The sequence below is a fragment of the Aplysia californica genome, unplaced genomic scaffold (assembly GCF_000002075.1).
Source record: "Aplysia californica isolate F4 #8 unplaced genomic scaffold, AplCal3.0 scaffold00552, whole genome shotgun sequence".
Lineage (NCBI taxonomy): Eukaryota > Metazoa > Mollusca > Gastropoda > Aplysiida > Aplysiidae > Aplysia > Aplysia californica.
The window spans coordinates 10703-38415 of NW_004797822.1; the positions used below are offsets into that span (position 1 = coordinate 10703).

The following is a 27713-nucleotide window of genomic DNA, read 5'->3' on the forward strand; positions in this document are numbered from 1 at the left end:
ATTGCAAGTTTGTGGAGGTAGAAGGCAGAGAGGTAAGCTTCTCCGGGGACTTGGTAAGAGCAAGACCTTTTGAGAGTTAATGTTCGCATAAGGGAGGTGTCTGTGTTTATGTTGCAAGCCGCCTGTACCAGCGCCTTGATGAGGGCAAAGAACCAGATAATCCTCCTGGGAAAACGGGGAACGGAGGGAGGGAGCAGCTTGCCTGTATCGACTGTACCTACAAAAGGGTCTCTGTCTTCTAAAAGTGGCTTTTTAGTAATGGTGGAGTGGTTGCGCCCTCTTTCCGTTTAGACGGTGACTGCTTGATTTATTTGTTTGTGTGTGAGTGTTTGTGTGTGTGTGTGTGTGTGTGTGTGTGTGTGTGTGTGTGTGTATGTGAGTGAGTGAGTGAGCATGCATGTTAATGCGTGTACTATTTTATGTGTGTGTAAGGACACGTATGTGTGTGTGTGTGTGTGGGGGGGGGGGGGAGTTGTGTCTGTAACGACTTGTCGCTGTGTGTGAGCGTGTATGTTTGTGTGTGTGTGAGAGAGAGTGTGAGTGAGTATGTGTGTGTAAGTGGATGTAAATGAGAGTGCATTTGTATATGAGATTGTGTGTGTATGTGTGTGTGCAAATATACGTATGTGCAATGTTGTTGTTGTCTGGATGGTTTTTTCTTTTGTTTGTTGTTGTTTTTTTGGAGGGGGGGGGGGGTGATAGTTGGGAAAGGGTGAAGGGAGGGAATGGTAAATGGGGGAGTAGTGGAGACATGCACAATAACAATGGAAGTTTAAAAAAAATGTCAAATAGGTCATGTCATGATATTTAGACTAAGATATAGTTATTCTGTGATATGCTCCCTTCTCTCTCAGTGCGGTGTGCAGCACATGATCAGAAATGGATGACTCAAATATTTTTCGTGGGGTTTAATTCCTGAATGTAATGATGAGCACCTCTGAAATGCTATCATCTTAAACTCTGGTTGTTTTTAGTTTCAGTCATTGGTCTTGTTTTTTTCTTGCTGTTAATGGCCGTTTTAGTGTCTGTGTACTTATTTATATTTTCACTAATATTGGTTTTGGGAAAACTACTGTCCACTTCCCTTTTAAGCAGAGAGGGAAATCCTTCTGGTGGCAATGGCGGATATTGTCATTCTTTTTTCTTTGTTTTGTTGGAACATTTTGCTTCACTTTTCAGTGAACAGGATTATTTAATACCACCATTGTTTATGACCCACCCTCAATAAATGTTCTCTGAATTTCGGTTGCAGGTGCTCTCAGGAAATATTGAAAATGTTCCAATCAAAGAAAAAGCAAAGTTTCCACAGTATTTCTTCCCAGAGGTATGCCTGATTGAATTTTCTCAGTTATATATGTATGACTATGACTAAGCATTAGGACTTAAGGTCTCATTGACTGTTCAGTGTAAGACTCTATCATACATCACTTTTCAAAATGTCACATGGCAAAATTTTACATTAATCAGCTGATATATATGTGATCACCTTAGGATTGTACTGTTTAAAAAAAAAAAAAATTAACCTAGATCTAGAGTTATTTGGACAATATTTGACGAATTTCAGTGGAGTTTATTTTGTGGTTGTTTTTATTGCCATTTTAAAAATAATTTTGTTAAAAAGTAAAGTCTGTGTAAAATAAATATAATGGGTATTTATGAAAATTGTAAGTATTGTTTCTTTATTTTTCTCCTTTATTTCAGTTCAAATGGTCACGCAAAGGCTTCCTAAGAACCCGATGGAGCATTAATAACTGGTACTGTGATTTACTTCTTGTCATGTTCTAATTATACATCTAAGTTGTTCAGTGTTGCTGTTCGTATGGAAATGAATTTGAAAAAATTTTCCTTTCAAATGTCTACTTCTGTGAGAACGATATTATAATACAACATTCCTGTAAACGAGTCAAGCTTATGCAATGCTCATTTTACTCTTATCAATCACGATGTAAGTAGTAGCAAAAAAAATAAATGGTTATTACCTCTTTATGAAGGCAAAAGGCAGCTGAGGTTGGAACTTGTGCTCGTGTATCTTCAGTGTCATTTGAAGTTAGATTTGTGACTTTTTAATTTAAAAAAAATTTATATTGTTGCCTGGGGTGGGGGGGGGGAGGAGTTAGTGTCAGACAACTGTATATTGTACTCGTATATTGACTTTTATCCATTTATATTGTTTAATTGTGAAAGTACTTGTAAGGTTTAATTGTTTATGTCTTGATTTTTTAATTTCCTTTCTGTTTTTTTCTCTTTTTTCCAGTATATTTGACCTTGTAAACATTCATCTTTTCCATGATGCCTCCAACATTGTTGCAATGGAGTCTGTAAGTTGTGGATTTTGTGTCTTTTCCAGAATTAACATCATTCCGAATTCTAATAAGTTCCTCAGAATTTTTCTTTTGATTATCATTACAAAGTACTGCTTTTATTGCCTTTTTCTCTGAGAAGCTCCTGAAGATGTTTTTATTATTTTTACCTCAACTTCTAAAAGTACTTTTTTCTGTCTTTTTGGACCGTGTATGTTTAATGACTTTACGTGCAGTGTGCTCGTTATCCTGTATCTGCCCTTGGATTTTCGATGACAGTTTATAATGCTGATTTTTTGACAAAGTCTCAGAAATCATAACAAAAGTCTTGTATATAATTTGTGTGGTGCATTTAGGCTCTGCGTTATCAGATGAAATAGTATGATATAGGGTACAGTATTTGATTTATTGTATATGTTAATGTCATCGACTCAATGAAGTTCATTTAGCCCTCCGGGGCGGTGCTACTGACTGAAGTGTCTTTAGGCCATTCCCAAAGGGGGGACATTAACATGTTCTTATGCTTACTAGAATTGTAAATGGGCTGATTGATCTGTGTCATGCTCATAACTGTGCCTGAACTGCGTACAGGGAACTGCTGCTTTTTCTTTCCTAATCCTTACTATCGTCAATTTTCCTCCACTTCTTTTTGTATGTTTGTCACTCTCTTGTAACCTGTTATTTCCGGGGTGCCTTGATAGTCAAAGAAGACTTTGTACTGTTGAAGCTAGAGAGGTGAGCAGAGTAAGTCTGAATCCCTATATGGACTTCTCTGTTGACATCCACCCCTTGGCGCTCATATGACCTTATGCAGTTGCGAGCGGAAAGTGAAGGCAAAAGGAGACGACAGGACATTGTTAGAGAGCAGGAAAGGATGTGAAAGGAGAACATTTTTAGAGAAGATAATTTTCCATTGCTATCCGAATTCGAACCCGGGACCTATTGAATGAGAGGCTTAACCTCTAGGCCACAAGAGCCCCCGAATACAGTTTCCCTGAAGAAAAAGGAGGCAGTTACTGTGTGGTTGGGGGCACACAGTATCTGATTCATTTTATTGTCACACAAAAAGAAGAAAAAGGATAGAGCATTATAACTTTCTCTGTTGTTGAAATCATGTTGTTTCTTTTGTTTATTTCCAGAGCCCTTCGGTGTATTCAGGAAACCGACAAAGAGCTTTATTACATACATTACAAAGGTATTGAAGTAATCAGTTTGCTCTGTCTTATAGTATGAGAGAAATTTGTAAAGGGAAACATGATACCGTCATTTATTTTACTAGTTTTGTTATGAAACATTGTGATAAGTATTGTATTACTATTTGCAGTTTTTGTGTTTTGTTTTGTTCTTTCAAAATCGTGTAGAATCATGTGATTTTGCTCTTGTGCAGAATCATGTACTCTTCTCTGTAAAGTAAAGATAGAGTATTATATATTATTTTTGCTCATTGGTTTGTTCCTTAATACGAATGTAAGGGTTTTTTTTTTTAAAGCGTAGAAGTATGACTATTTTTCTCATGCTGATGTACTTGACTTGATCTTGATTTTATACAGACATGATTGGTGGATATTTTGGATAATAGACATGGGTTGTGTGTCTTTCACCTATTTAGCTTACTTCACCAAACCAAGAAAAAAGGAATTCTTATAATCTTCCACTTTGCCTTCTTATGTCTAAGGATATAATTAATTCAACATATATAAATTAGAATTCAATATATTTTTCTGTCTTTAAGGCAAAATTTTGGTAAGGTATAAAATCATTCTAAACTCTTTGGGGCTGTGCAGCTCTAATTGCTTATAACTTTTATTTGAAATATTAAAGGACATGCTTTTTTCACCCCAGGTTTGAAAATGATAAATACAGCAAAGTTCCATTGTTCATATTTGGAGATTTCAACTTTCGTTTGGACTCCAATATTCTTATTAAGGTGAGTTCAAGACCAACAACTTTTTCAGTTTTAAAGTTCGATTTGTATTCACTTCTTAAGGTGCTCTTGAACAATACCAAATTTTTAAAAATCAAATGAAAAATTTGTTGATCAGGATTTTGTTTCAACTATATTCTTTTCTTGTAATGATGTCCATCGTAATTTCAAAGGAAACAGCCAGTAATTTGCTCTCATGTCTTAGCCATCAGTGAAACCCCCCCTCTCAAACACGAAAGAGCGGTTCTTCTCTGGTATTTTTTTTCCATTTTATATTGATCATCTACTTATTAGAGACCTATTTTTAGAGTTTTTTAAATTAGAGGTGTTAGTAGACAGTAACATACAAATATAAGGAAGAAGAGAGATAAGGGTGATTCATGTTTGATTGGAAAGAAGGAGTAAGCCATACCAAAGCACCCGCCAGCAGCCCATATGCTTCTTTTGTATACTGTGAGATTTCCCATAAGCATATTTGCTTAAATCATTGATTTGATAATTTACAACACGAAGACAAAAACTGCCAAGCACCCTGGTGACAGGTCAGGGTGTTTTTTTTCTTTCTTTTAGCTGCCAATTCAGGTCTTTCTTTTTGGTATACTGCCAGTGGGTTTTTTTCTATACCTGCTATTTAAAGGCATTCCAGATGAAGAAGGTTATGTACCTGATAAAGTTGCACATACATCTGCAAAAAGAGAGCAAGGTGTTCAAAACTGTTTTGCTTACACGTCTGCCAGGTCTTTTTAATTTATGTATGTTGTATACAATATGGCTGCATGGGGACTAATTGACCAATGACTTTCCAACTAGAAGGGTGCGAATTAAGAACAAATTTATGAATGCTTTAATGGGATGAGAAATAGTGGTTTAAAGAAATATGGCAGAAAATAAAAGTTCTGAGCACTGGTTGTTTCCTTAGTTTTTGTTTGGGAATCATTCCAGTTTCTTGTTGAAGAGAAAGTAAATCAAGTTGCAAGTTAACTGATCATGCCTAGTACATGTACTTATGTTATTTCATTCCTTAAGATAATTTTTGATGATCTCTACATATCACTTGAGCTTATCTTTTTTGTGATGGAAGCTGAAGTTCAGTTTAAATGTCAAGATAGTTTCAGTTAGATCACTTGTGGTGTGTGGTCTGGGACTTCTTCTGTGGTGCTGTTGTGTTTAGCTGTTCTTCTAAATTGTGGTCTCCATTGTGCCGAGTCACAGTAAATTCCAGCTCCACATTATGTGATATTTTTGTAATATTTTATATCAACATGTTTCAGGTTTTTTAAAAGAGAGTCAGGGCATACTAATCTTAGACATTAAGACTTAAAGGGGCACATATTTTCGGCAAGCAGTTCAAATGTTCTAAGCATGAAAAGCTAAATTTTTCAGGAGAGCTGTTTCTTTCTTTTAGCCATTGTAGCCATATTGTGTATCTCCTTTTTGCTTTTTAAAATTTATATAAAATTTGAATTTTGACAAAATATTTCTCGAGTTCTTGCAACCAATACAACAGATTAAGAAAGTGCAATTTTAAAAAATTCAAAATTTCACTTTATTTCGGGCTTATTACAGCTGGCCAATGATATTTGTTTTGTCAGAGTTATGACTTGCACAGTATAATTTTGTTATTTTGTGATACTCTCCAAAACAGGAACTGACAAGAAAGTTAGTGGCGTGCCAGACAAAGGGTAAAAAGGACCAGGTGAACAAAATTGAGTACACAGAGGAAGGAAATGGAAAGGTGAGAAAAATAAGTTGTCACGGTACTGTAAACCTGATTTTTTAAAAAGTAAATTAATGGGCTTTTTATTTTTATGAACCAGCATTTTTGAGAGTCGTAACTTAAGAGACAAGGCTTTAATTTTTGTTATCTAAGTAAGGGAGGCTTGAAAGATTGGGTCAAGGCAAACTTCTTCTCAGGCTGCAACATTTTAATCTGTGGTTGTTATTGAGTGAACTGTTGTTTTATTTTGTTGTCTTGATTTAGAAAATTGAACCTACATTGTTATTGTGGTGACAAAAATGGGACTAATGCTTTCTTTTTTTATCTCTAGATTGTTCTGACTATTGGAAGCAAGAGTTTTGACTACTACGAAAAGCACACAGATCTGTTTGCCAACATGAACAAATGGGTATGCTTTATTAACCTTTGAAGTTCAGATTGGCGATTGAGGACCAAAATATTTTGTCAGTGAAAGATAATATTTATCTTTATTATTTTGTTCTTACTTCAAACTTGTTGTAGTAGAAACAGTCAGTTTCATTCTTTGTATGGTGCATTATATTGCTTGTTGCTTTTTCAGGTGTTGAATTCTTCGGAGTCAATTGTAAAAAACTAAATTTGTTTTCTTACTCCCGTCAATCACAAGTTACAGGGATAGGAATTATCCTCAAACCTCCAACAGGGGACTACTCATTGTCTCCGCTATTGGGGTGCCACTCACATGCCAAAATGTGTCTGATGTAAGGGTGACATCTTTTGTCGGTTCTAACTCACTCCTCTGTGGACCTGCCTATCTGCATCTGGTAGATTGTTACTTCCTTAAAAAAACAACTTTATTCATCTAAAGGTTTTGACACTTACTTTTAAATATAGAAGTCTCAAGTTTGGTCTCTGCAAAATCACAGGGAGTTTAACTTTTGAGTAGTTTGAATTGATTGAGAGCCAGTTGCAGATAAATATAGAATAACATGTGATGCCTCAATATTCTTTTTGAAAAGAGAATATTGATCAGTACTAGAACACCGCCAAACCAAATGACCAGTCTGTTAAGCCCTGAGGGTGGAATGTTGTTCACTGCAGTCACTGCAGACAATTGTACATTTGCTTTCCATTTTGTGAATGACCTGTAGCCAGCTAAGTGCCCCAGTTCATGAATGTGGCAGGTAGAGCTGTGCAGGCTGTGTCCAGGCAGGGCTTTTACACACAGCCCAGTGCGGTGTAGAGCTCAAAGTAATTGCTTGTATTTTCCCCTGGCAAGAGGCTCATTTTAGTAATTGCTGTGAAAGGATGATAGTGGGCTAGTACATAAATACCACTCGCATAGTTCATGAACCTGGCTGTATTCCTATTTTATTGTTTTTTGGAAAGACTGCATTTTCAGGTGAACTTCTTCGTAGTGGATCGAATTTAGTATTGTGGTGCTCTTCTTTTTTAACAGTGTGTTTGAAAATAGTTCAGTGAAGAGAGCTTTTTGATTTGGACATTTCTGGGTTTTGTTCTGTTTCAGTTGCATCAGTTTGATACAGAATTCTCCTCCTTCAGAGATCGACTCTTTGAGTTTGATATTTCATTCTCCCCAAGGTAGAAACGTGTCCTGATCTATAATTGTATATTTTGCAAGAGAAAGAGAGGAAGGGAGGAAGAGAGAACAAGAGTGAAAGAGCGAGAGAAAATGAGAGAGTATGAGAGGGAGAGAGAAAGAGGGAGAGAGAGAGAGAGAGAGAGAGAGAGAGAGAGAGAGAGAGAGAGAGAGAGAGAGAGAGAGAGAGAGAGAGATGAATTGTGATTTTAGATGTCTTAAGGCCCCCCCCCCCCCCCCACACACACACACACACACTCACACAATTTAGATCATTTAGTGGGTGGGCTGCCTGTGAGGGCCAAGCCCAGTTGAGATTTTCAACGTCTTGGCAAACAGTTGGAGATCCTGAATGAAAGACTGTCCCCTTGCAGGAATGGAACTCGCATCTTCTTTGTGGGATGGTGAAGCATCTTAAATGTTACACCCCAGGAGACACAAATGGAGAGAGACAGACAGATAGACAGACAGACAGACAGACTGAGAGGAGAGAGAGAGAGAGACTTTTTTTCCTTATAGAAGTAGATACATGTTGTGGCAACTAATTTAGATGTGCAGTTTTGTTAATTTTTTTTATTAAAGATTTTTTTTTTCTAATTGGAATAGGTGTTTGTGCGGAGGGGATTGGGGGGGGGGGGGGGGGGGGGGGGCGGTGAGCTAGGGAGCTAACATTGTTTTGACTTGAGAGCATTATTTTTCTATAAAGAGTAACAGTTTTGTGGTTATATGACTAAAATATGTTTTTCACAATAACTGTGCTGTAAATGTTCAGCTCTTCTTGTCTCTATATGTCCTGCTGTAAGTGCTTTTGTTAAATTTACCATTTGTAAATTTATCCTTCTTTCAGCTACCCTTTCTGTGAAGATGTTGCTGATGGCATATCCTACATGAAAACGAGAGTTCCCTCATGGTGTGACCGAGTTTTGCTGACACATTCTGTCAAGGATATACTCAATCAGGTCTGTACTGGAAACTGAAACCAAGAGTTCTCACCAAGGTCACTGAGGCTGAAATCTTGAAGGTGGGGAACAACCAAAGAAAGGAGAGAAAAAAGGGAATTCTGGATGGCTCTTTTTCAGACTTCATCTTGCTTAGGGTTGCAACATTCAGTGTGAACCGCAATTAATTACACCTCAAAATGTTTTTGGTGAAGAGTCTGAATCAGCCAAAGTATGCATCTCCTGTTGAACTGTGAAGAACCTCGAAGTGCTCAGTTCATCAATCGCTCGTTTCATAATCAGTTTTCACAAAATTTCAAACCAAAAATGCACTTTCAAAGCAATCCCAATAGGAGGCAGCCATTTACAAATTAGTTTTGCTTTGAATGTGAGATTTAATACTATCCACCCTGAGCACGCAACACTTACCCTCATGGGCCAGGATACAGATGCGATACCTGCTATATCACATCGTCGCCGATCGACGTCCCGTGGGGAAAAGGTGAGGCTTCTTACCGTCAGCGATTAGCGTCCATAATTCGTTGGTTATTTTTCTAAGGTAAGAAGATGATCAGATGTCACACTTGCATGAAAAAGTTGATCCGTGTTTCAACTTTTCTATGGAATTTTTCGTTTTCTTTTACTCTTGATGTGGTTTTTTGTTGTTGTTGTTTTTTTTTAGATTTTCGAGTCAACTTTCATCTGTGATTATACTATAAGCTATTCATGAGATAAAGTATGTCTGCTGCTGAAGAATTACTATTTTGCATTGTCAGTTGTATTTGCTTTTCTTGTTACAGGATGCCACTAATGCAGCAGCCTATGATTTGATAGGCAAAGACGTTTGCATGGGGGATCATAAGGTGAGAGAACTACATTATTTGTCTGTAGGGTAAACTCAACTACTTCTTTATGGTGGAAATTATGTTTTCCTGTAATTGTTATTTTCATTGGGTTTTTTTCTCTAGAAGAAGTGTTGAATGTTTTGACTGTTGAACTTGCTCCACAGCCATAAAATCCCAGGTGGTGGATAGGTGTAGTCTGCTCCTTCTATTTCTTTTCAATATGAGTATTGTCTGAATATGGTCCTGACATAATGTTATTGTTTTTCTTCTGTTTTAACATAAACTGCAGCTCAAAAACAGCTGGAAGTTATAACCTCTGGACTTCGAAATGACTGAGGGAAAAAAAAGTCCATCTCATAATTTCCTTCTTATTTGAGATATGTGACACTTTGTAGCTTACATTTGGTTTTGTCAAGATATGCTGAAACTTGTATCCAGTTTTCTCGACTGTTAAATATGCTACAGTAGTACTTGTATCACGGTGCACCGGCAGTGAAATTTTAGTTTTATTGGGTGTCCCCGCCGAGCGCTTTATCACGTCAGGGTCACGGGGGTCAGCTCCCTGTCGCCACTCTGGGCTGACTTCATTTTTGGTACTTTCCAACGTACAGTTTTAGGTGTATCCTTGTATTTATGGTAATTATCATTTAATGCACCCAAAGCACTCATTTCTGCTCTTGAGACCCAAAAAACAACAGACATTGTAACTTGTCTGGTTATTTCGTTAGACGCGCTGAAGTCGGCAATGCTAAATTGTAAAATTTTTTGTACAGGTGTGAATGAAAAAAAAATCAATATAAAATAAAAAGCATGACAAAAACTGTCAAACTTTTGGAACATGAACGACATAGCATTGGTGCAGATGCTCAGAAAAGTTGGTACCTGCGTGTATAATAGGAAGCTGTAATTTTGCAACTTTATCCATCTGGCACACTATTCGCTATGAAGTAATTCCTCCAAATACAACTTTATGTGTCTTATATAATTAGGAATATTGGCATGTTTTCTCTAAAGTTTATCAAAATTACCCTGATGTCTCTCTGTGAAAAAATGTGCAAACCGATTTTAGTGCCAGAATACATCTACAACAATGTAATACACGAACAATAGGCTATCAGATACATAAATTATTCCTTATTTTTCTTAAAATGCTAGATCTAGGTTTTGAAAGTTGACTGAATAACAGGGATGACTTCTCGTGATTGTATTATTAGAATAATTTCTAGCTTTCCAGTGACACTGAACCAGGCTTTTCCAGCTGTTATTTGCGTTTCTATAACCATTTTCAATAACTGACAATGTTTTGATTTCTTTACATTCATAAGTGTCTGCGCCTTTGTCCGACACAAAAGCTGAGAGTGAATGTTAGCTGTCATTATTTTTATTCCATACAAGAAGTTCATCTCTTCCCATTTATTAAACACACTTTTGTGTTTAAAAAGAATCTTATAATATATCTTTCTTAGATGTATGCAGGCTGCCACAGACACAGCATGATTCATGAACAAACATAGAGTTACTTTCTCTTGTTTTTTGGTAGAACAAGAGCTAACGCTGAGTGTCTTTAGTTAAAATATGCAGATGTGCATCTTTCTTCTCTTATAACTTGACTATTACTACTCCCGCAGATTTAAGATTTCTCATGGTAAAAGACATGATATTTGTAGTCAGTTTAACACAGATTTTGGAGAGATCTGTCGTGCCTTTTTAAAATAAAGAATAACTATTCATAAGTATTTAACTAAAATAGGACATATTGGGTACTCTACAAACACATATCTAGAACAACTAAGGCACAGAAATTAACCGTTCCAACGCAGAATAAATCTAAAGACATTGAGCTTTTAGAACTTACGCGTAATGGTTTGCTGTATGGAATGGGGAAGAAGTTATATCGTTTCAAACGTGGACAAAAAGGCGAACTTCTTAACCGACAGCGGCAAATTCGCTTCAGGGTTCATTAACCGCGTGACCCTGAGCCGGGAAGCTCCGGCGGGCTGCTGAGTCACGCTAACTAAAGGTGACAGAATCGGGCGAGAATTCATGGTATATGCAATAAATATATTGATAGGTAATATCTGTCAGTTGGATATTGTGTATTTGCTGTGAGGCTTTCAGGTTTTTCAATGAAGTTTGTTCAATTTATGAACATAACTGTAAAGATATCTTTTGTATGGACTGTGAATTCTTTCTTTGTCTGTGTGGTTGGACGGCACCACCAGTTGGTCCCACTTTTTTCTCTCCCTTTTTATCATCTGTCTCTCTTACTCTTTCCCTTCACTGATTGACAGTTCTTGTATCAATGTACTTCTCTTTTCTACAAATTTATCCTGTTGTTTTTTCATTTCATTTTTATCTTATTTAATAAAATGTTTGTTGTTTCATCTTTTGTTTTGCTTTGTTTTTGTGTTTCTCTTTTATTATTTCCTCACTTCTACTTTATCTCGAGAATGTAACTCAAACATGTACGCTCTATGCAGACACATTTTCTAGATGAAGTCGGCGGAAATTTCCTGAACCATTGTTCTTAAACAACCTCACATTATTAATAGATTGTTGAAGGTATAAGATAATGTTCATAATTTCCGGAAGTTGGTTTATGTGTAAATATGGTGTTCTTTTTTCTTACACATTGTAGCTAATTACAAACGGTGGGCATTTTATTAAGCAATGGGAAATGTCCACGTACTATAGCATATTAAAGCATTCAGATTATTTATTTATTATATTACTGATTGTTTTTGTGCTCTTTAGTGTTGCTCGTCTTAAGGTATCATTTTTTCCCTTGTTATTTGTTTTAAGAACAATGAACACTATTTAAACTGGAAAAGAGGTTTGTAGCGTCTTGATCTCTGAATCAAAATTTTTTTAATAGATACAGGTGTGGTGAGCAAGCCCTCATTCAGTTTCTCTGGTCGTCAGTTGTAGAGTATCATAAAGTGTGTCTTTTTTAAAATGAACTTTACAGTTTATTTTGCTTTCTCCCATTTATTTGCTTTTAATTTTTATTTCTTTTCCAGCCGGTTTATCTTGCTGTTCACATGAAACCTGGAAAAGGTAACAGGCTGTCATCAGTGGCGCCAGAGTCTCCAACAATCAACTCTCTTCCTGTGCTTGAGCGAAAACGCACTCGCACTCTGTCTATTAATGGTGAACCCGTGGGTGGCCTTGATTTAAACAGAGTCAATCTTGACCTTTCCAGGCTTAACATACATGATTACGCTGTGTTCGAAAAAGAAAATGACCTAATCCCTGAGTTTAGGGCTAGCATTAAGAATAAAAGGAGCTTGGAGGGGGATGCATCAGCTTCTGGTCCTGGTGTTGTTAGGAAACCGTCGTTTCAAGACGTAGCTAGAAAAGTTTGTAGGATGGAGAAGGTTCTCCTCAAATGGCCAGGGCGGCCTCGCAGTCGCCATCACAGCTCTTCCTCAGAGGATTATCCTTCTGAAGAAGGTGGAGATGTACGTCCAGACTACTCTCAAGGTGACTCAAAGACTGAAAATGTCAGTACAGGTTGTCTGTTGGGCAATGAGGAAGAAAAGCTTAAGAATTCTGTCTCTGGGAAGGAAAATTTCTTCCCCACGGAGGCCAACAATAATCAAAATAGTTCCTTCTCCAAACTGTCAGATGGTCAGGGAGAGAGCACCATTACAAGTGACTCGGGCATAACCTTAGAGATGAAGTCCCCTGGAAGTTTTGCAGCTGAGCAAAGTAGTGGGGCAGGGGGATTGAGCCTCAAGCCAGGAGAGCAAGTTGATTGTGGAGATGTTGGCGAGAAGCCCCTGGATGTTGTTTTGCTTGCTGAGCATAGTGGTGAAGTGCATGTGGACTGTCCCCCACCTCGCCCCTGCACCCCTGTGTCAAACAGCCAGCCTGGCCCAGCCCCAGCCCACAAGGCCAGTGAGAAGGCTGACACTGAGGCTTCGGCATCTTCTGCTGGGTGTTGTCGCTGTGTTGTGCTATAAATCCTGACTCTTCCCTACAATTTTCGCTGTTGTTCTGTTGTGTAAGTTTTTCAGTTTCTTTATTTACTTCATCTCATATCAGCCCCCATTTTTTTTTTCTCTCATATCTTCATTACCTGGCTTCAGCTGCAGACATCGGCATATTTTATTTTTCATATAGGGAGTAATTCTTGTCATTTCATAATGACTAACAAGCTTTTTTTTAGCAATACTCGGATAACTAATTTATGAACTAAAGCCGTTTGCAGAAAAACCTTTTGCAACTTAAAAAGAAATTGTTGCCACAACAGACAACATCATTCTAGTAACATCCTTGTCATAAATAATATATTTTCAGTGTAATCTTTCTTCATAGTCCTATAACAAGAGGTATATCTGATGTATACAGCTGCTTCTAAAAGGTTTTCAATGACTTGGAGCTTTAACTTCAGTGTAGTCAAAGTACCTCGTTCTCACATAGAGATAACAAATGTCTTTTTGGTAAAGTGTTCTTACTAACCGAAAGTTTGGTCAAGCTACCATGGTGACAGACAGACCTGCTGCCACCCACTGTCGCTTTTAAGATATGTGCTGTGGACAGGATTCTTAGCCTGTGCCCTTGTTGGCATAGTATGTCAAATTCCTTGATGGGCACACACGTGAGATGTAGTACGAATTACACTTACATTCACACTCACACTCAAGGGTTGGTGTTCTCACACACAATCAGTTGTAGCTCACAAAAAATGAAACACAAATGTTTTGAGAAGGAAATAGATGGACATTTTTGCATACTTGTATATTTGTAGTTGACTTCGAAGTGCAAAGTGAACATTTTTAAAATCAATTACTGATGTGCTGTGGAATTTTTCATTTCTTAAAGAAAAGTCACTTCTTTATCATAGCCTTTGAAATATTTAGGTTTGGTACATTTTTATAAAAAGAAAAGCTGCTTACCATCAGTTTAGAATAATTATAATGACTTAATGATTAACGATTTTTTCCTTTCTTCTTATGAAAATCATTGGTAGTGGTGTTTAAGAATTTATTTTTCAAGTGGAGAGGTAGGTGTCCTGTCATTATTATGAAGCCTTTGGTGTATCAGAGAAACAAATGAATATTCAGTGTTCAGTTTGCCAAATTGCCTTTTGTTTTTCCTTGGAAGCTTTGCGGACAGATTCTAAAGGTGCATTGTGTTGGTGACAGTAATAGTTTATAGTATAGTCTTGGGTCCCCTATGACTTTACTATAACACTCTTAGCCAATGTATTCACTTAAATTTACTGTCTCAGCCCCCCCCCCCCTCCAAGGAGATGCAGAACATTTGTCAATCTGTACAATGAGCAAACACTGTCTTCTGAGTGTTGCCTTGAAGGCAGCCAGGCATCATGGTGTCTTCTTTGATCGTATCATTACCAGTAATAGGCTTTGATGAATTGTTTTTAACTGCTGATGTGTATCATCTTCACAAAGTTGAAGGTTTTGAAGGCCAAGGGCAGTTATTATTTTCTTCCCAAAAGAATAATTTAGAAATAAAGTATCTGATTCATTTCATAATGGGGAACAAAAAGCCCTGGTCAAGGTTAGATATGCCATTTATATGAGTAATTTCTGTCGAGGTTCACCCATATGCTTCTTGAAATGGGCAGGATTTATACTTGTGTACATTTAAGTGATCATATGCTTCTTGGAAGGCTGAGTATGCTTTTGTTTATACTGCCTTGCTGTTTCATTTTCTTTTATCTCTTCAGTGTTAAATATTCATGAAATTTTTTTCCCTACAAACTCAGACTTAAGCTGTTATCCAGTTGTTTTTAAAAAAAGGTTATTTGATTTAACTTGGAAGTTTTTTTTTTCTGTGCTGTCATTTTAGACTTACATCTGTAACATATCAGCATTTCTCTTCTAATATAAAATATTAGATTGGTTTTTTTGTTTGTTGTGTATTTAGCCTTTTTTCCCCCCTTCCCAATCAATTTCAGTCTTCCTCCTTTTCATCCTGTTTCAGATTTTTGAAGATCATTTTGTGATACTTTGGTGTCTGCGTACTGTAAAAGAATGTGCTGTTTTCTGTTTGTTATCATTTCAATGCATGGTGGTTTTTTGTTTGTTTGTTTTTTATTTTTTATGTACTCTCATTTCCTCCATTCACCCGTGCCCAGAATGTTTTGACTGTCACATTTTATGTCAGTTATCTCCTTCCTTGGCAGCTTTCATATGTTTGCTTTTTTATCTGTTCAATATTTGGTTCTTTTTTGTTCTTCGTTCTTTGCATGCTCCAATTTATGTAGTCCTGGCTGCTATCTCCCAAAGTTTTGTGAAATCTTTTAAAACTTTTTCCTTTTTGAAATGGGAAAGAAGTTTTTTCCCTCCTTTTAAAAAAGATATTAAAACTTATATATCTTGGCCTAGACCAGTATTTTAAATTGTAGAATAATCTTAATTTCACAGCTCTATTATTTTCGCGGCTTTTTAAAATAGTGAAATACTGCTTATGTAAAGCTTCAATGAAAAGTGGAGTTTTGAAAGCGCTCATTGACAGACATTAGTGGGAAGCTTTTTCTGTAAGGCTTCTTGGTAGGCTCTGTTCCTTGACTGCTCTCTTTTTCTTCTTAGAGGCATGAACTGGGTTTTGGGGTCAGAAAGTATTTTAAGACTTTGCCTGTTTCTTTGAGTTAAACTCACAGAATGACTTGTCTAGTGTGACTTCTCCAGATGTTTTTCAAAGACTTGTTTGTGGCTAGGTTTCTAGTTTGTTAATTAATATCAAGATAAGAAGTGGCTTAACAGTGACCTTTTTATGTCGCCTCCTGCAATAAGCCTATAATGTTTTTTGCAGGGAAGCTTTTGGATCAGGTTTAAATGTACCAGACTGTTGCTTGTAAAAACAATATGAAGTGAAAGCGATGCTTACTTGTCCTATTGCTCACTGTGGGTTTGACTTTGCTAGTAAAAGCTGAAATATTGCTCTTGAAGTCCTCACTCAGCGTGTACTGTTTTGTTTTCCATTGCGTTTACAAGTCTGTCATAATTTTCTGTTTGTGGGAATCGAAATTGATGTTGATTGACAACCTAAGTCTGTCTTTGACAGATTGCTGTTTTCGTGTGGTACCTCTCAAAACATTGTACCACTTTGTGTTTTAAAGCATTTTCTCTGATAGCTGCTTCATATTGCATGTTCAAATATGATACACGGTGTCCTGTTTTGATACAGCCAACTGCTTTCTCCAGTTGTATGCCTATTTTTTTGTTTTGTTCAGTGGCCTGTCGAGTTTGAAGTACATTAAATGATTTCTTGCCTTATCAGTCTGGGTGTTTTGAAATTTTGCCCTTACTTCTCCAGGTTTATATGCTCTAGAGGCATTGAGTCTGAATGAGGGGGTTATATTGAAAGTTGTACAATATCAAAGTGGATATGGTAACATCTTGTTCTTATGTTATTGAAGATGCAGCGTTACAACAAGGTTGTCTCTACTCTCCCTCTCTCCATGATATTGCAAACAACATTACTGTGTATACCAATGTATTGATAATTTTTTCTTGGCTTTGCTCTACTTTTCAATAGTTTTGTCTACCGTTTTCTGGGTCACTTCAGATGTGTTAGCTTTTCATCTGAATCATCGGGGTTTCTTTGTTGATTAGCATCTGTCGAAGTTGTTTACCTGTTGTTGTTGTTTCCTTTTTGTAAAGTGAATCGGGTCATATTCCATCCACATTTGTTTTGGCTAGTTGAGTATTGTAGAGGTACTTTTTTCTTATTTGCAGTAAGTGTTTATGGCTGGACAGACTTGACACTGTTTGCTTTTATTAAGAGCACATCTTTTCATACTTCTCTATTCATTTCTGGGGGACAGTCTTACACGTTTCAAATGTGCCATTTAGAAGAGGTCGTGGTCTTTCTTGCATGCACAAATGGTGACTGAAGATAATGTTTCCTTAGTGCTTATGAAAAGTAAATAAAGATTATAAAATTAGAATGTGTTTTCCATTTAATAAATTCTTGATTACAAGTGAACATTTGAAAAATCTTGTCTTTGCTTTAAAAGACATGATACCCAACAATTTGTTTCAGGAACTGTTTTTCTTTCCTGACAAAAGTACCCAGTTTTAGGCCTTTATGCAGAAAGGATTGCTTTTTTATAGTTGAAGAAAAAAATTCGTTTTAGGACCATCTATCAAATGGCCACTTATCGTTACATTTTTGTGTGAAGGAGGGTTTCCCTTGACAATTTGATAATCATGTGGTTGTGGTCCATTGGCGCATTTTATAGGATAGTTTAAACATGTTTGTGAGTTGATTGTGTCTGCTTTAGTGATCATTACAGTTTAGTTAGTTTGAAAAATAATTGATTTCTGAGGGAAGAAGCACAGTTGGAGCAAGATTTGTTCCTCACTGCAAACAGGTTTCTTTTTTTCTTCTGTTTAGTTAAATCATTACATTGTCATTTCGGTACGCGGTGCTGACTTGCTTTTGCTTTCTTGTTGAGATTCGTTGAAGTGGAGATTATGTTTGCACTGATAATATAGTGAAGATAGGTATATAACAATAATCAAAGATGGGGTTTGTATTCTAAACCATGATGCCCAAATGAAATCATAGTGTTTGCATTTGTTGTGTAATGGGAGCACTTACATTTGAACTTATTTTAAAACACAGCCAAATACGTTTACAATGCTTTGCATTCCCATTGTTTTACTCTTTCATTATCATTTCTCTTCCAGCCCCTACTCCAAAAGCTGAGTTGTCTGCGCTTCCAGGTACCAGTGATATCATCATTCCTAGCACTCAAGTGAAAATTTCTGAAGTGGACACCACACGCTACATCCACATCCGACAAGGCGAGAGCTCCACCAGAGTGTTCAGAGAGACGTCAGTATGACAGCCCACAAGTCCCCTGCTATTTATCCACTGCAGACCCTGCCCATCTCCACCACGTGCTGTTTTTTCTCTTTTCTTTTTTTTTGTTTTGTTATTTCCTTTTCATGAAATTGTGATCATTCAGTTCTGATCCTTGTGCATTTTGTTTTATTTATGAGAAAAAGATATATTATACAATGATTTAATTTGCGAATATATGTTATTTCAAAACAAAGACTCAATTCTTCAATGCATGTTGTATGAATGCTTGTTTGATGAGAATTCGGGAGTATTTCTACTAGTATAATCTTTTAACATTTCATGACAGAAAATGATGACTTCAGTTGATTGTTGCGAATCATCCTTTGCCAATATATGCGCATTGAAAATGTGGGATTGATGGGAAAATTTTAGTGATCATTGTTTTTATGTTTAATCTAATTTCTCTTCAAGCCCATTTTTTTCCGTATGTACCCTCACTGCCTTGTGCAGCTCAGTATTTGGGTCAGTGCTTGACTATAAGTCACAGTTTTCACCTGAGAAGAATAATATGACATAAGTATGTCCCAACGCAGGCTTTCCTTTTCTAGTTTTATGTGAAGATTATTGTAGTAGAAAAGCTCTATAGTTATTAAAAATAAAGATCTTGTCTTTTGGGGCGCAGTTGTGAACCAATAAAGCCTAACTTTTTTTTGCAAACCAAAGCTAAATCTCCCAGTGTGATTTGTTAATTGAGTGTGCCATGATTCCAAGTTTTAAAAAAAAAAATGGAGTTGGTGAGAGGAGGGTAATTTTATAAATAGCTCTATCACTTAGTGCCCTTGGAAAGAGTATTAAGTCTTCAAGGGGATTAAATTATTCTAAATTGAGTATTAGCTGTAGGTCTATGCTTGGAATGTAGGACCCTGTCTTGGAAATAAACTATAAATTTTACAATTTAGTTTCAGTGGTCTTAAGCAGCAAAGTGGCTCCATTTCTTCAATTATTTAAACCTGTTAATGTAATCTTATTCTTGTTATAGTGACAAAAAAAAGACTTGTTGTAATGCCACTGCCTGGAACTGTTTGCATTTGAATTTTGTAAAATGTAAGTAATGAAGCATATAAAAGAAGTCAAATTCATCTTTTTGTTGAAAGAATGCGTGTATAGATGTTGACCGAGGAAGCGTTTTGAACAGTTGACTTGTTGAAATCCTGTCTCGTACCAAATTTTCTGAATAAACAGAAAAAAATAGTAGAGACAGCAAGGGTAGTATTGTGTTTGCCCATGCTGGGTCGTGACGTAAACTTTTATTTTTTATTGCTCAAGAGCATTTCGAGATAGTTATTTCGATTTATACTCAAATAAAACTCATTATACTTGCTTGTACATATATTATTTACAAACAGTTTGTGAAGAGTGGAGATATTTTCGACTGCTGCTTAATTGCTGTCTGATGACTGATTTTGGAGACCCAGTGATATGTGAGCCTTTTGTTTAGTGTGTCTTGTTGCTAGTGTTATGTCTCACGTTGAATGTTGCTACTGATAGCTTTTTACTTTTCTTCTGTACTTGTGTTAACGTCCTGTCGATGCTTTGCAATTCCTGATTAAGCTTTCACATTAATAGTTTTTGGTGATGAGAGATGGCAAGTTGAAAGTATGAAAAAGTAAGGGTTGGGAATGTTTCATATACACACTGTGAAATTTATAGTGCTTTCCTTTCTATCTTGTGAGACAGCATCAAAACAAATGTGAACCCATGAGATTTCTGAGGTACATTCAGGCAGCTACTTTGATTTTGTTCATTCTAGTGGACAGATAATCTGATAATTAAACATTTTGCAGATGTTTGATGTGGGCCGAACTAACAAAGTTTAGAAAATTTACATCAGAAAAACCCCTCCGTCCATAATTACATACTGAAACATTGTTTGCAAGCTTGGAGGAAATATTGCTAACTTTTAAAAGGAGGAGGAGCATCATTTGGTTAAAGCAGAATAAGTTCTGCTTCAGTACAGATTTTTTTTGTGTTCACCAGATTTGAACTATTTTAAGTCTACTGCCCTGTTTCACTTGGACTTCTGGCATACTACTTAAGTGTCAGCCTGCCCATGTGTCAGTCTGCTCTTGTGTCAGTCTGCTAGTGTGTCAGTCTGTGTTAGATTATGAATCATTTTCTCTTGGCCTCTACTGGTCGTCTACTTTACATGTGAGTACTTTTTAGACCTGCATTTGAACACCTCTTCTGGGTGAGTCATGTTTAGGAATATCCCATTTAGATTCAGACTGGTGGGAATTTTTGTGAAAGACAGGAATGACAATAAAAGACAATAACATTACCCTAAAAAGTGTGTATTGTACAGTTTTTGAAAAGGCTGTACCTCCGGTGTCACTGCTTTCCAAGTTCAATACCTCCTGTTTGGGATTCAACATTGCTCTGATTGGTGCAAACTCTCGTTAGTCGACTCAGAAGATGGGTTTCATGTTTCTGTCTGTAGTACTGAACGTCAGGACATGTATTAGCTAATTGGCTTATCTGTTGTAATTAATATGTATAATGTTAAAAGGAGCTGTGAGCTTGTATCGTACTTTACTGTATGTAACATACAGCTGCGTGGGGAAACCAGTTTCGCTTACACTGATATGTTAAATGCTATGAATGCTCTGAGAAGAAACAACATGCAGTCACCTAAAAGGGAAATAATGAATTTTGTCCTTCAATATATTGTGTGAGTTCACAGCATGGTTCAGTCCCATTGAAAGTATTTGTCCTTGTTCGGCCATAAAAAATTTTCTAATTCTCACCTTTGTTGACCCACATTTGTGAGTTGATGGTTAGGCTCTTCGCTGTGGTGTGCAAAGGACATGAGTTTGATTCTCGAATGGTATTTTGTTGTTGTTATAAAGCAGCTTTGGCTTTCTGCTAAGATGCAGTATCCAGCTCAGCTGCAGTTGGCCTTGTTAGGCTGAAACAACTGACATCCTAAATTATCTAAACTGTTTGAATGGGGGCATTAATAAACATTTACAATCATTGTCACCTTTGTTCAAGGATATAGCTTTAAGAATGGTGAGATTTGAGCTGAGGAATGTGAAATAGGGCCTATAACTCTTTTTTAGAAATTGCATTGTATGTGTTTGTTTCCTTTCCCAGTACTACTTGACATTTGACTGAAAGAGAGTTTGGAATGAGAGCTTGCAGTTTTGTAGGAACTGATTTTTATTAAAGGCCAACTGAGTAAAGATGATAAGCTCCTTAATTTACACTTCTAAGAACCTCTTGCAAGAACAATAGTATTATAAAAATAGGGACAAGTTTTCAAACTTACTCCTTTACAAGATGACTTAATTATAGAGTTTGTCAGCTCTATCTTTCAAAATGAGACTGACTTTTATTGCCTCTTTTGAAATTTAGGAAAAACTAGTTATGTTAAAAGTGGAGCAGGAATGAATATGGACTTCTTTTCAAAAGCCGGAGCGTTTTGCTTCCTTGATTGTGAGGAATTGGAAGTAGAAGAAATTAATTACCAGATTTTCATGAGTGATTTGTCTGTGTGTGGGGAACAGGAAAGTAACTTTAACCAGTTTCTTCCATTATGCTTCACGAGATGAGAGTCAAAAGTCAAAACTGTTTTTCAAGCTAGCCATGTCAACCAAATTTTCTGATTTTTGGATGACTTTGCAGTGTTAGCTTTGTGTGGCCTGAAGTGTTTTTTTCTTGTTTGTTATGTCTTTTTTTGTCTTGCTTACCTCTCCTCCTCCGCCATTTCCGTGCAAGTGTTTTCTTGTGTGTACGCTGTTTGTTTATTGATGGTTCTGGGTTTTATCATGTCTGAGATGAAAACAGTGTTTTCATGTGTTTACTCCACACATTGTATTAGTACAGACATGTTCACTTGGCAAGTGCAATATGACAAAGTTATAGCCTTTTTACTTTTTTAAAGAATGTTTTTTTATATAAATATATAAATATGTGTATGCATTTTAGTTATACTGTGAAATGCACATTGTTGTGATTATGACCTGATTAAAATAGGTCCGGATGCTTTTACTTGTATCTCTAGTTGATTGTAAACATTCACATCATAGAAAGTAATGTCTGCGAAACGTCAGTTGTGTTCTTTAGTTGCATAGTTTTTGCGACAGGGGGCACATTTATTATGTATTTGTACCATTCTTTTTGATTGATCTAAGTATTTACCACTAATAATCTTGCATGTTAACCATTTTTTCATCGATTTTCCTGACCTATGTCTCAGATATCTGTACTGGTATTCAAGTATCCTGACACAGCTATTGCCTAAAGTGGGCAGTATGGGGTTGTTACATGGCTCAAGTTAAAGGAACGGACAAAAATATTTCATAATGCTTCATTTATGCTTACAGAAATTTGGTAGGCAATGGTGGGTTAGTAAAGTTACTGCTTACATTAACCCCTTCCTGACCTTTGTGACGTACACCGTTAGTCATATACGGCGAAGGAGCTAAGACGCTGCTGTGACGTATGGCGTTCGTCATGCTTAGTGAAGCTGGAGAACCATGATGACGAATGCTGTTCGTTATAGGTTGTATTCTGCATACCTCTTGTAGTACATGAATTTAGTGAAGCTAATCGCAGATTCCTATTCAGCGATATTTTTTCCCATTGAAAGAAATCTTAGCCTTTTAGAGATAGTAGTTAAACTAACAGGGTCTAATTATAGGCAACTGACCCCTAAATCTAGCGCTGCTCTTTGCCCCTGGAGAGCACAAAATGACCCTGTGTCACGAAGGGGTTAACATACATTCATGCGAATGCCAGTGATGGTTGACATTTCTGGTCAGCAGCTCTACATCTTTGCTATCCTGTCTTGGTTTCTTTTAGTTATATATTTTAGTTTTTTTTACAATGATTAAGTGACTGATATTGTATTGACATAATTCTTTTTATCATACATATTAATGCTTACAAAGTCTCATACCTTGTTTGTGGTTTTTTAAAAGGATGGTCTGATAGTTGAATGGCTTTGAAAAAATAACATATGCTCTTGTAGTCATTGTGTTGATTCCGTCTACACCTTCAGCGCATTGTCGCAGTCATGGTGGTGACTGTTGAGGATAGTGACAAAAGTGTAATGTTTGGTTTCTACTTTTCAAAAAAATCTGAGTTTTGTTTGTAAGTGTTACAAGTACACCATGGAAGTTTCATGAGTTATTAACGATATACAGAGGTTTTGATTCATGTTTTCTAAAAAATCAGTGCGCCAGTATAAGAAGTGGGATTCTGTTTTCTCCCTCCACACATGTAAGTGTGCTATCTCCCCATGTGGGTAAAACAAATGACAATATACCGTAAATAGTAATGGGTTTTTGCTGAATAAGTGTATTATGGTAGTTTAAGTTCAGGAAGGTACAGTATTGATTTGATAAATACAAATCAGAAGTAGAAGTGCTTTAAATAAGAATGATGTTTCATTGTTGTGTGATTTTCAAATTCGAACAATTGATTGCTTGGTGTTTAAACCCAAACTTTTCTTTCTTTGTTCTCTAAGAGCCATGTATTCTCAATTAGAAAAACGGAAACATGAACTTTTTGTTTCTGTTAGTGCTGAAGCATTGTATTCGTACCCATTACCGATGCATTGACTTCAGATCTAATAGGCTTAGGACTTTTGTGACTGCCTGTCTGTTATGTTCTTATTTATACTATAGGGTATATTGGAACAAGTGGGTTTTTTTTCCACAAAACAGGGACATTTTGAAATATGTATATAGAGTGTTCTCAAATTCCTACGTGATGACCCTTTGAGTGTGATTCTTTTCAAACTAGTTGTTTTAAATTTGTCTCTATTTTTGTCCAACTGATGAACTTCTGTCTCTTGAATGTGGGCTGTGTTGTGCTCTTTGGCTCAAGTACAAAGTCAGATGGTTACTTCTCTTGCTGTGTAGATTGTGTAAGGATGGACATGGAAGTCGGAAGTCTTGTTTGTCCACAACTTTTCATCTCATAGTTGACTTTTCAACCTTTTCCTTCTCTGTCATTCAAGCTACTGTGAGGCTGGATAGGACTGCTTCTTTTTGATCTATCATCCTGATGTGTAAGTAGTCGTGCTCTGCTCTTGAATCCAAACAAAATTATATGCAAACTTTCAGGTAGGCCTACTTGAATTTACCCATGAAAGCATGCAACCTGAAATAACTTGTGTGTAGAAAACTGTTCAAATGTTCAACTACACTGATCAATGTACATAAATGTCATGAATACGTGTCTCTATAGGCTGCAGGGACTGATGCGGCTACATGTCACCATAGCCCTATACAATGGCCATCTTATGGACTTCCATTTTGTACATAGACACACTGGCCATGTGCATAGTCACGTGTTGGATTTATTACAGCAGACTGGTTGTAGTCTGCTATGTAGAATCTCAAGCCTCTTTCTTCGCATAATACATGATTCTATAAATCCATTAGGTTTTTCCTATACTAGGGGTCTAAAAGTTCAATGATTGACTGCTGGTTTCACAAGTGCGTAAATGGTATCAGCCTGCACCCTGCCCTTCAATTATGTTGCTAGAGACTGTCTCATGCCAGTCACAGGATCACAAGCTGTCCATATCCTTAATATCAAATTTTGCAAGCCCTCAACATTTTTGTTTTCTAAACAAGTAATAGTTTGTTTTGAATGAAGACGGATCAAGAAATGGAAATTTTTCTCCACATCTCACTGTGGTATGCAGTTTTGCTCCTTAAATGTTAGTTGCTGGCTTTAATTTGATTAGTCACAGGATGAATGAGTGGGCTATAGGCCCACTATGAAGGGCTGGTCATTATTATGAGAAAATTTCTAGCGACATATTCTTGTACAGCTTCAGTAAATTGGTTTTGCTCATCATATACACCCCACACACCAGTACTACTTTGATGTTTGTTTGCAGTGTGTCCCAAGGCTAAACTCAAAAACACTTCACCTATTTGTTCTTGTGTTGCATTGTATGTGTCTGAAGACATTGTACCAGGTAAGATTCTAATGTTCTTAAGTCGCATGACTGACATTGTTTCAGAGTATTGGCCATGTCAAGTCTCACATTTTAAATTTTAAAATAAATTTTTCAGTTTCATTAGCCCCATGCCCATTTGTATTTTTTACATCTCAGGTTAGCAATGGTTATTATATTCAGTGTTTTCTGATTTGTTGAGTATTAAACTTATTTCTCACATGATGGCTGATTTTTCACCCTTCCAATTGTAACTGGGCTGCTCAAGCTGATTTTATGGCAGAGTAGTTTTGTACTCTGGAAATGGTGTCATTATCAACCATTATGTACAGATTCCATAGTGAAAACTTTACAACAGCTAAATTGACCAAGGGACTTCTGCTGAACAATGGAAATACTTTCTATTTGGCCAGTGAATACACAAGACACCTGGTGTTTTCAGTTGACCCTGGTCAAGATAATTTCAGTGTCAAGAATGGCCGATCCGCTGTCAGGGCTGTCATGTTTTTGCCTTAAAACCCGTAGAAATTTGAAGGGTTCAAATCAGATGACGGTGACCTAGATGATGATTTTGCAGGGATATCCTGTGACAGCGATACTGATAGCTTGAGTAGTGATGGAAGAGGATGGTGGTAAGCATGAACCAGTGCAATAGCACAGAAATAGGCCTAGACCTGGGATGGATTGTGTACATGACTAAGAGATATGTAGGACTGAACCTGTTACAGTTTACAGAGAGAAACAGTGCTCTATAGAAAGATGCCCCAAGCCCTGCCAAAGCTTTCTTTATTTTTGATTTGATCATTTTTATTCCTCCTATTTCAGTTTTTAGTTATATCACAAGTAACGTGGCCTCAAATAAAAAATTTAAAAAATCAAAATCATTCATAAATAATCCATCAATATTCTGACCTGTAACATGACCTTCTATTGTATAATACAGGGGGTATACTTTTCCTCCTTTGCTGCCTATTTTCGCAGACTGGGCGTATAATGCGGAGTGCATTTCTAATATGCTGGAGGGGTTTCAACATGCAGTAAGTGAAGTACTAGTTAACTAGTCAGGATTCAGACATTGTGGAGTCTTATTTTTTTAGAACTGTTGGTTGTTGCAGTGAGATTGATTTAATCCGCATATGCAATGACTTTCAACTTAAAGCAAGCGTCATACCCTTCCCTCTACCTTTTCGGACGGGCCCCTATGACTTGAAATTCTGGATGTAGAAGGAAAGCCAACTACCATGGTCAAATGTTCAGAATAATTTAATGCAAAAATAGTGAGTACGACCCAGGTATTACTTCCCCTTTGTTGAGCCTGATCCTGACTGTGTATGTGATCTTTGGAAAACTCACTCGTATTACTGGCGAGTTATATATTGTTCTATTATATTAAATTTTTTAATGTTGTTGAAACTTGGCAAAACCCCCCTATCTCTCTCTCTCTCTCTCCCTCTCCCTTCCTCTGTGTGTGTGTGTGTGTGTGTGTGTCTGTTTCCAGTGTGGTTTTGACAATGCATGTATGACACAACCAAAAAAAGAGGTTTTGTTTTTGTTTTCACATCTTCTGTCTGCCTTGTGCCTGCTGAATGCCGAAAGGATGAATTGGTTACATGTTGCAGTCTGGAAATTCTACCATTTTTCTTTCCTTCTCCAGCTCTTTTTTTTATTAGTTGGTTTGCTGTTTGCTCGACATCAGAGAGCCCCTGTAGTGTCCTCTGCTTGTGGGTTGTTAGCGGGTAGTCTGGTGTGGTTTGTAAAACTCTTACTAAAACTAGAATGAAAAGGCCTGCTGAATTTCGAAGAATTTGTACAAGTTTATGGAGCAACAGTTCAAAACCTCCGGTTGGTTGCATGATGTTGTGGGAGCTCTTTTTGTTCAAGTTTTGTTGTGATGCCATTTTATTGTCCAAAAATCCAAGTGAGGTAGGAATATTGGTTTATATCAGTTCCTCAAACTTCTCTTTTAGTCTTTGGAAGAGGTTGTTCAATCCAATTTCTTTTCTTCCTGGAACTTTGAAATATAAGGTTTTGGAAAATTTAGTTTAACTTGTTCGCACCCTTACATTGGGCATCTTTTGAACTTTATGCTGTCAGTATTTGGACACAGAATATTTTGTTTGTGAGGAATGTAAGTATTATTTTGTCAAAACAACTTTCTTCAAGAAAACATTGTAAAATTGTATTGGTTAAATGCCGCTTTCAACACAGATGGGACTATCAAATTTACCATTCATCTCTTTGATTTGACCAATCCAAATTGGTGGAAAGGCTTAAAAAGTCCCCAACTCTATCGAAGTCCCATTGAAGATTAGAACTAAGGCCATTCACTATGTATCCCAGCGTGATTCTAAATGGGCTATTGGTGAGCTCCATAGCTCTAGATCAAATGCTCGTTTTATCATATATTTGGAGGGTCATCATGGTTCAAGAGAATGTGCGCTGTCTTATTCTTATTTGATTTGATTTTAGTGAACATGAATTGGGTGTTTGTGGTTGATGGGGTCTGTTATCTTATATCTTGTCCCTTTGAACTGACTGTTGTTTTTATTTGTTTCAAGCCTATTCGACTGCCATAATGTTGAAATGCTTACTCTCATCTGAAATTTCTATTTTTTTGGTAGTTTAGGGGAAACTGATGCAGTGCAAAAAA

General features: G+C 36.8%; 1 protein-coding gene across 2 annotated transcripts; it reads left to right on the forward strand.

Moving 5' to 3' along the window:
• Positions 1-27713, forward strand: LOC101852350 (inositol polyphosphate-5-phosphatase A; the record flags this gene model as incomplete). Of its 2 annotated transcripts, none has more annotated exon segments than XM_013087161.2 (13): positions 1-32; positions 1253-1324; positions 1702-1754; positions 2255-2318; positions 3440-3495; positions 4143-4227; positions 5870-5959; positions 6273-6350; positions 7449-7522; positions 8368-8479; positions 9259-9321; positions 12324-13309; positions 17970-27713. In XM_013087161.2, coding segments are annotated over 12 exon segments (1724 nt in total), but the record flags the coding sequence as incomplete, so codon positions are not given.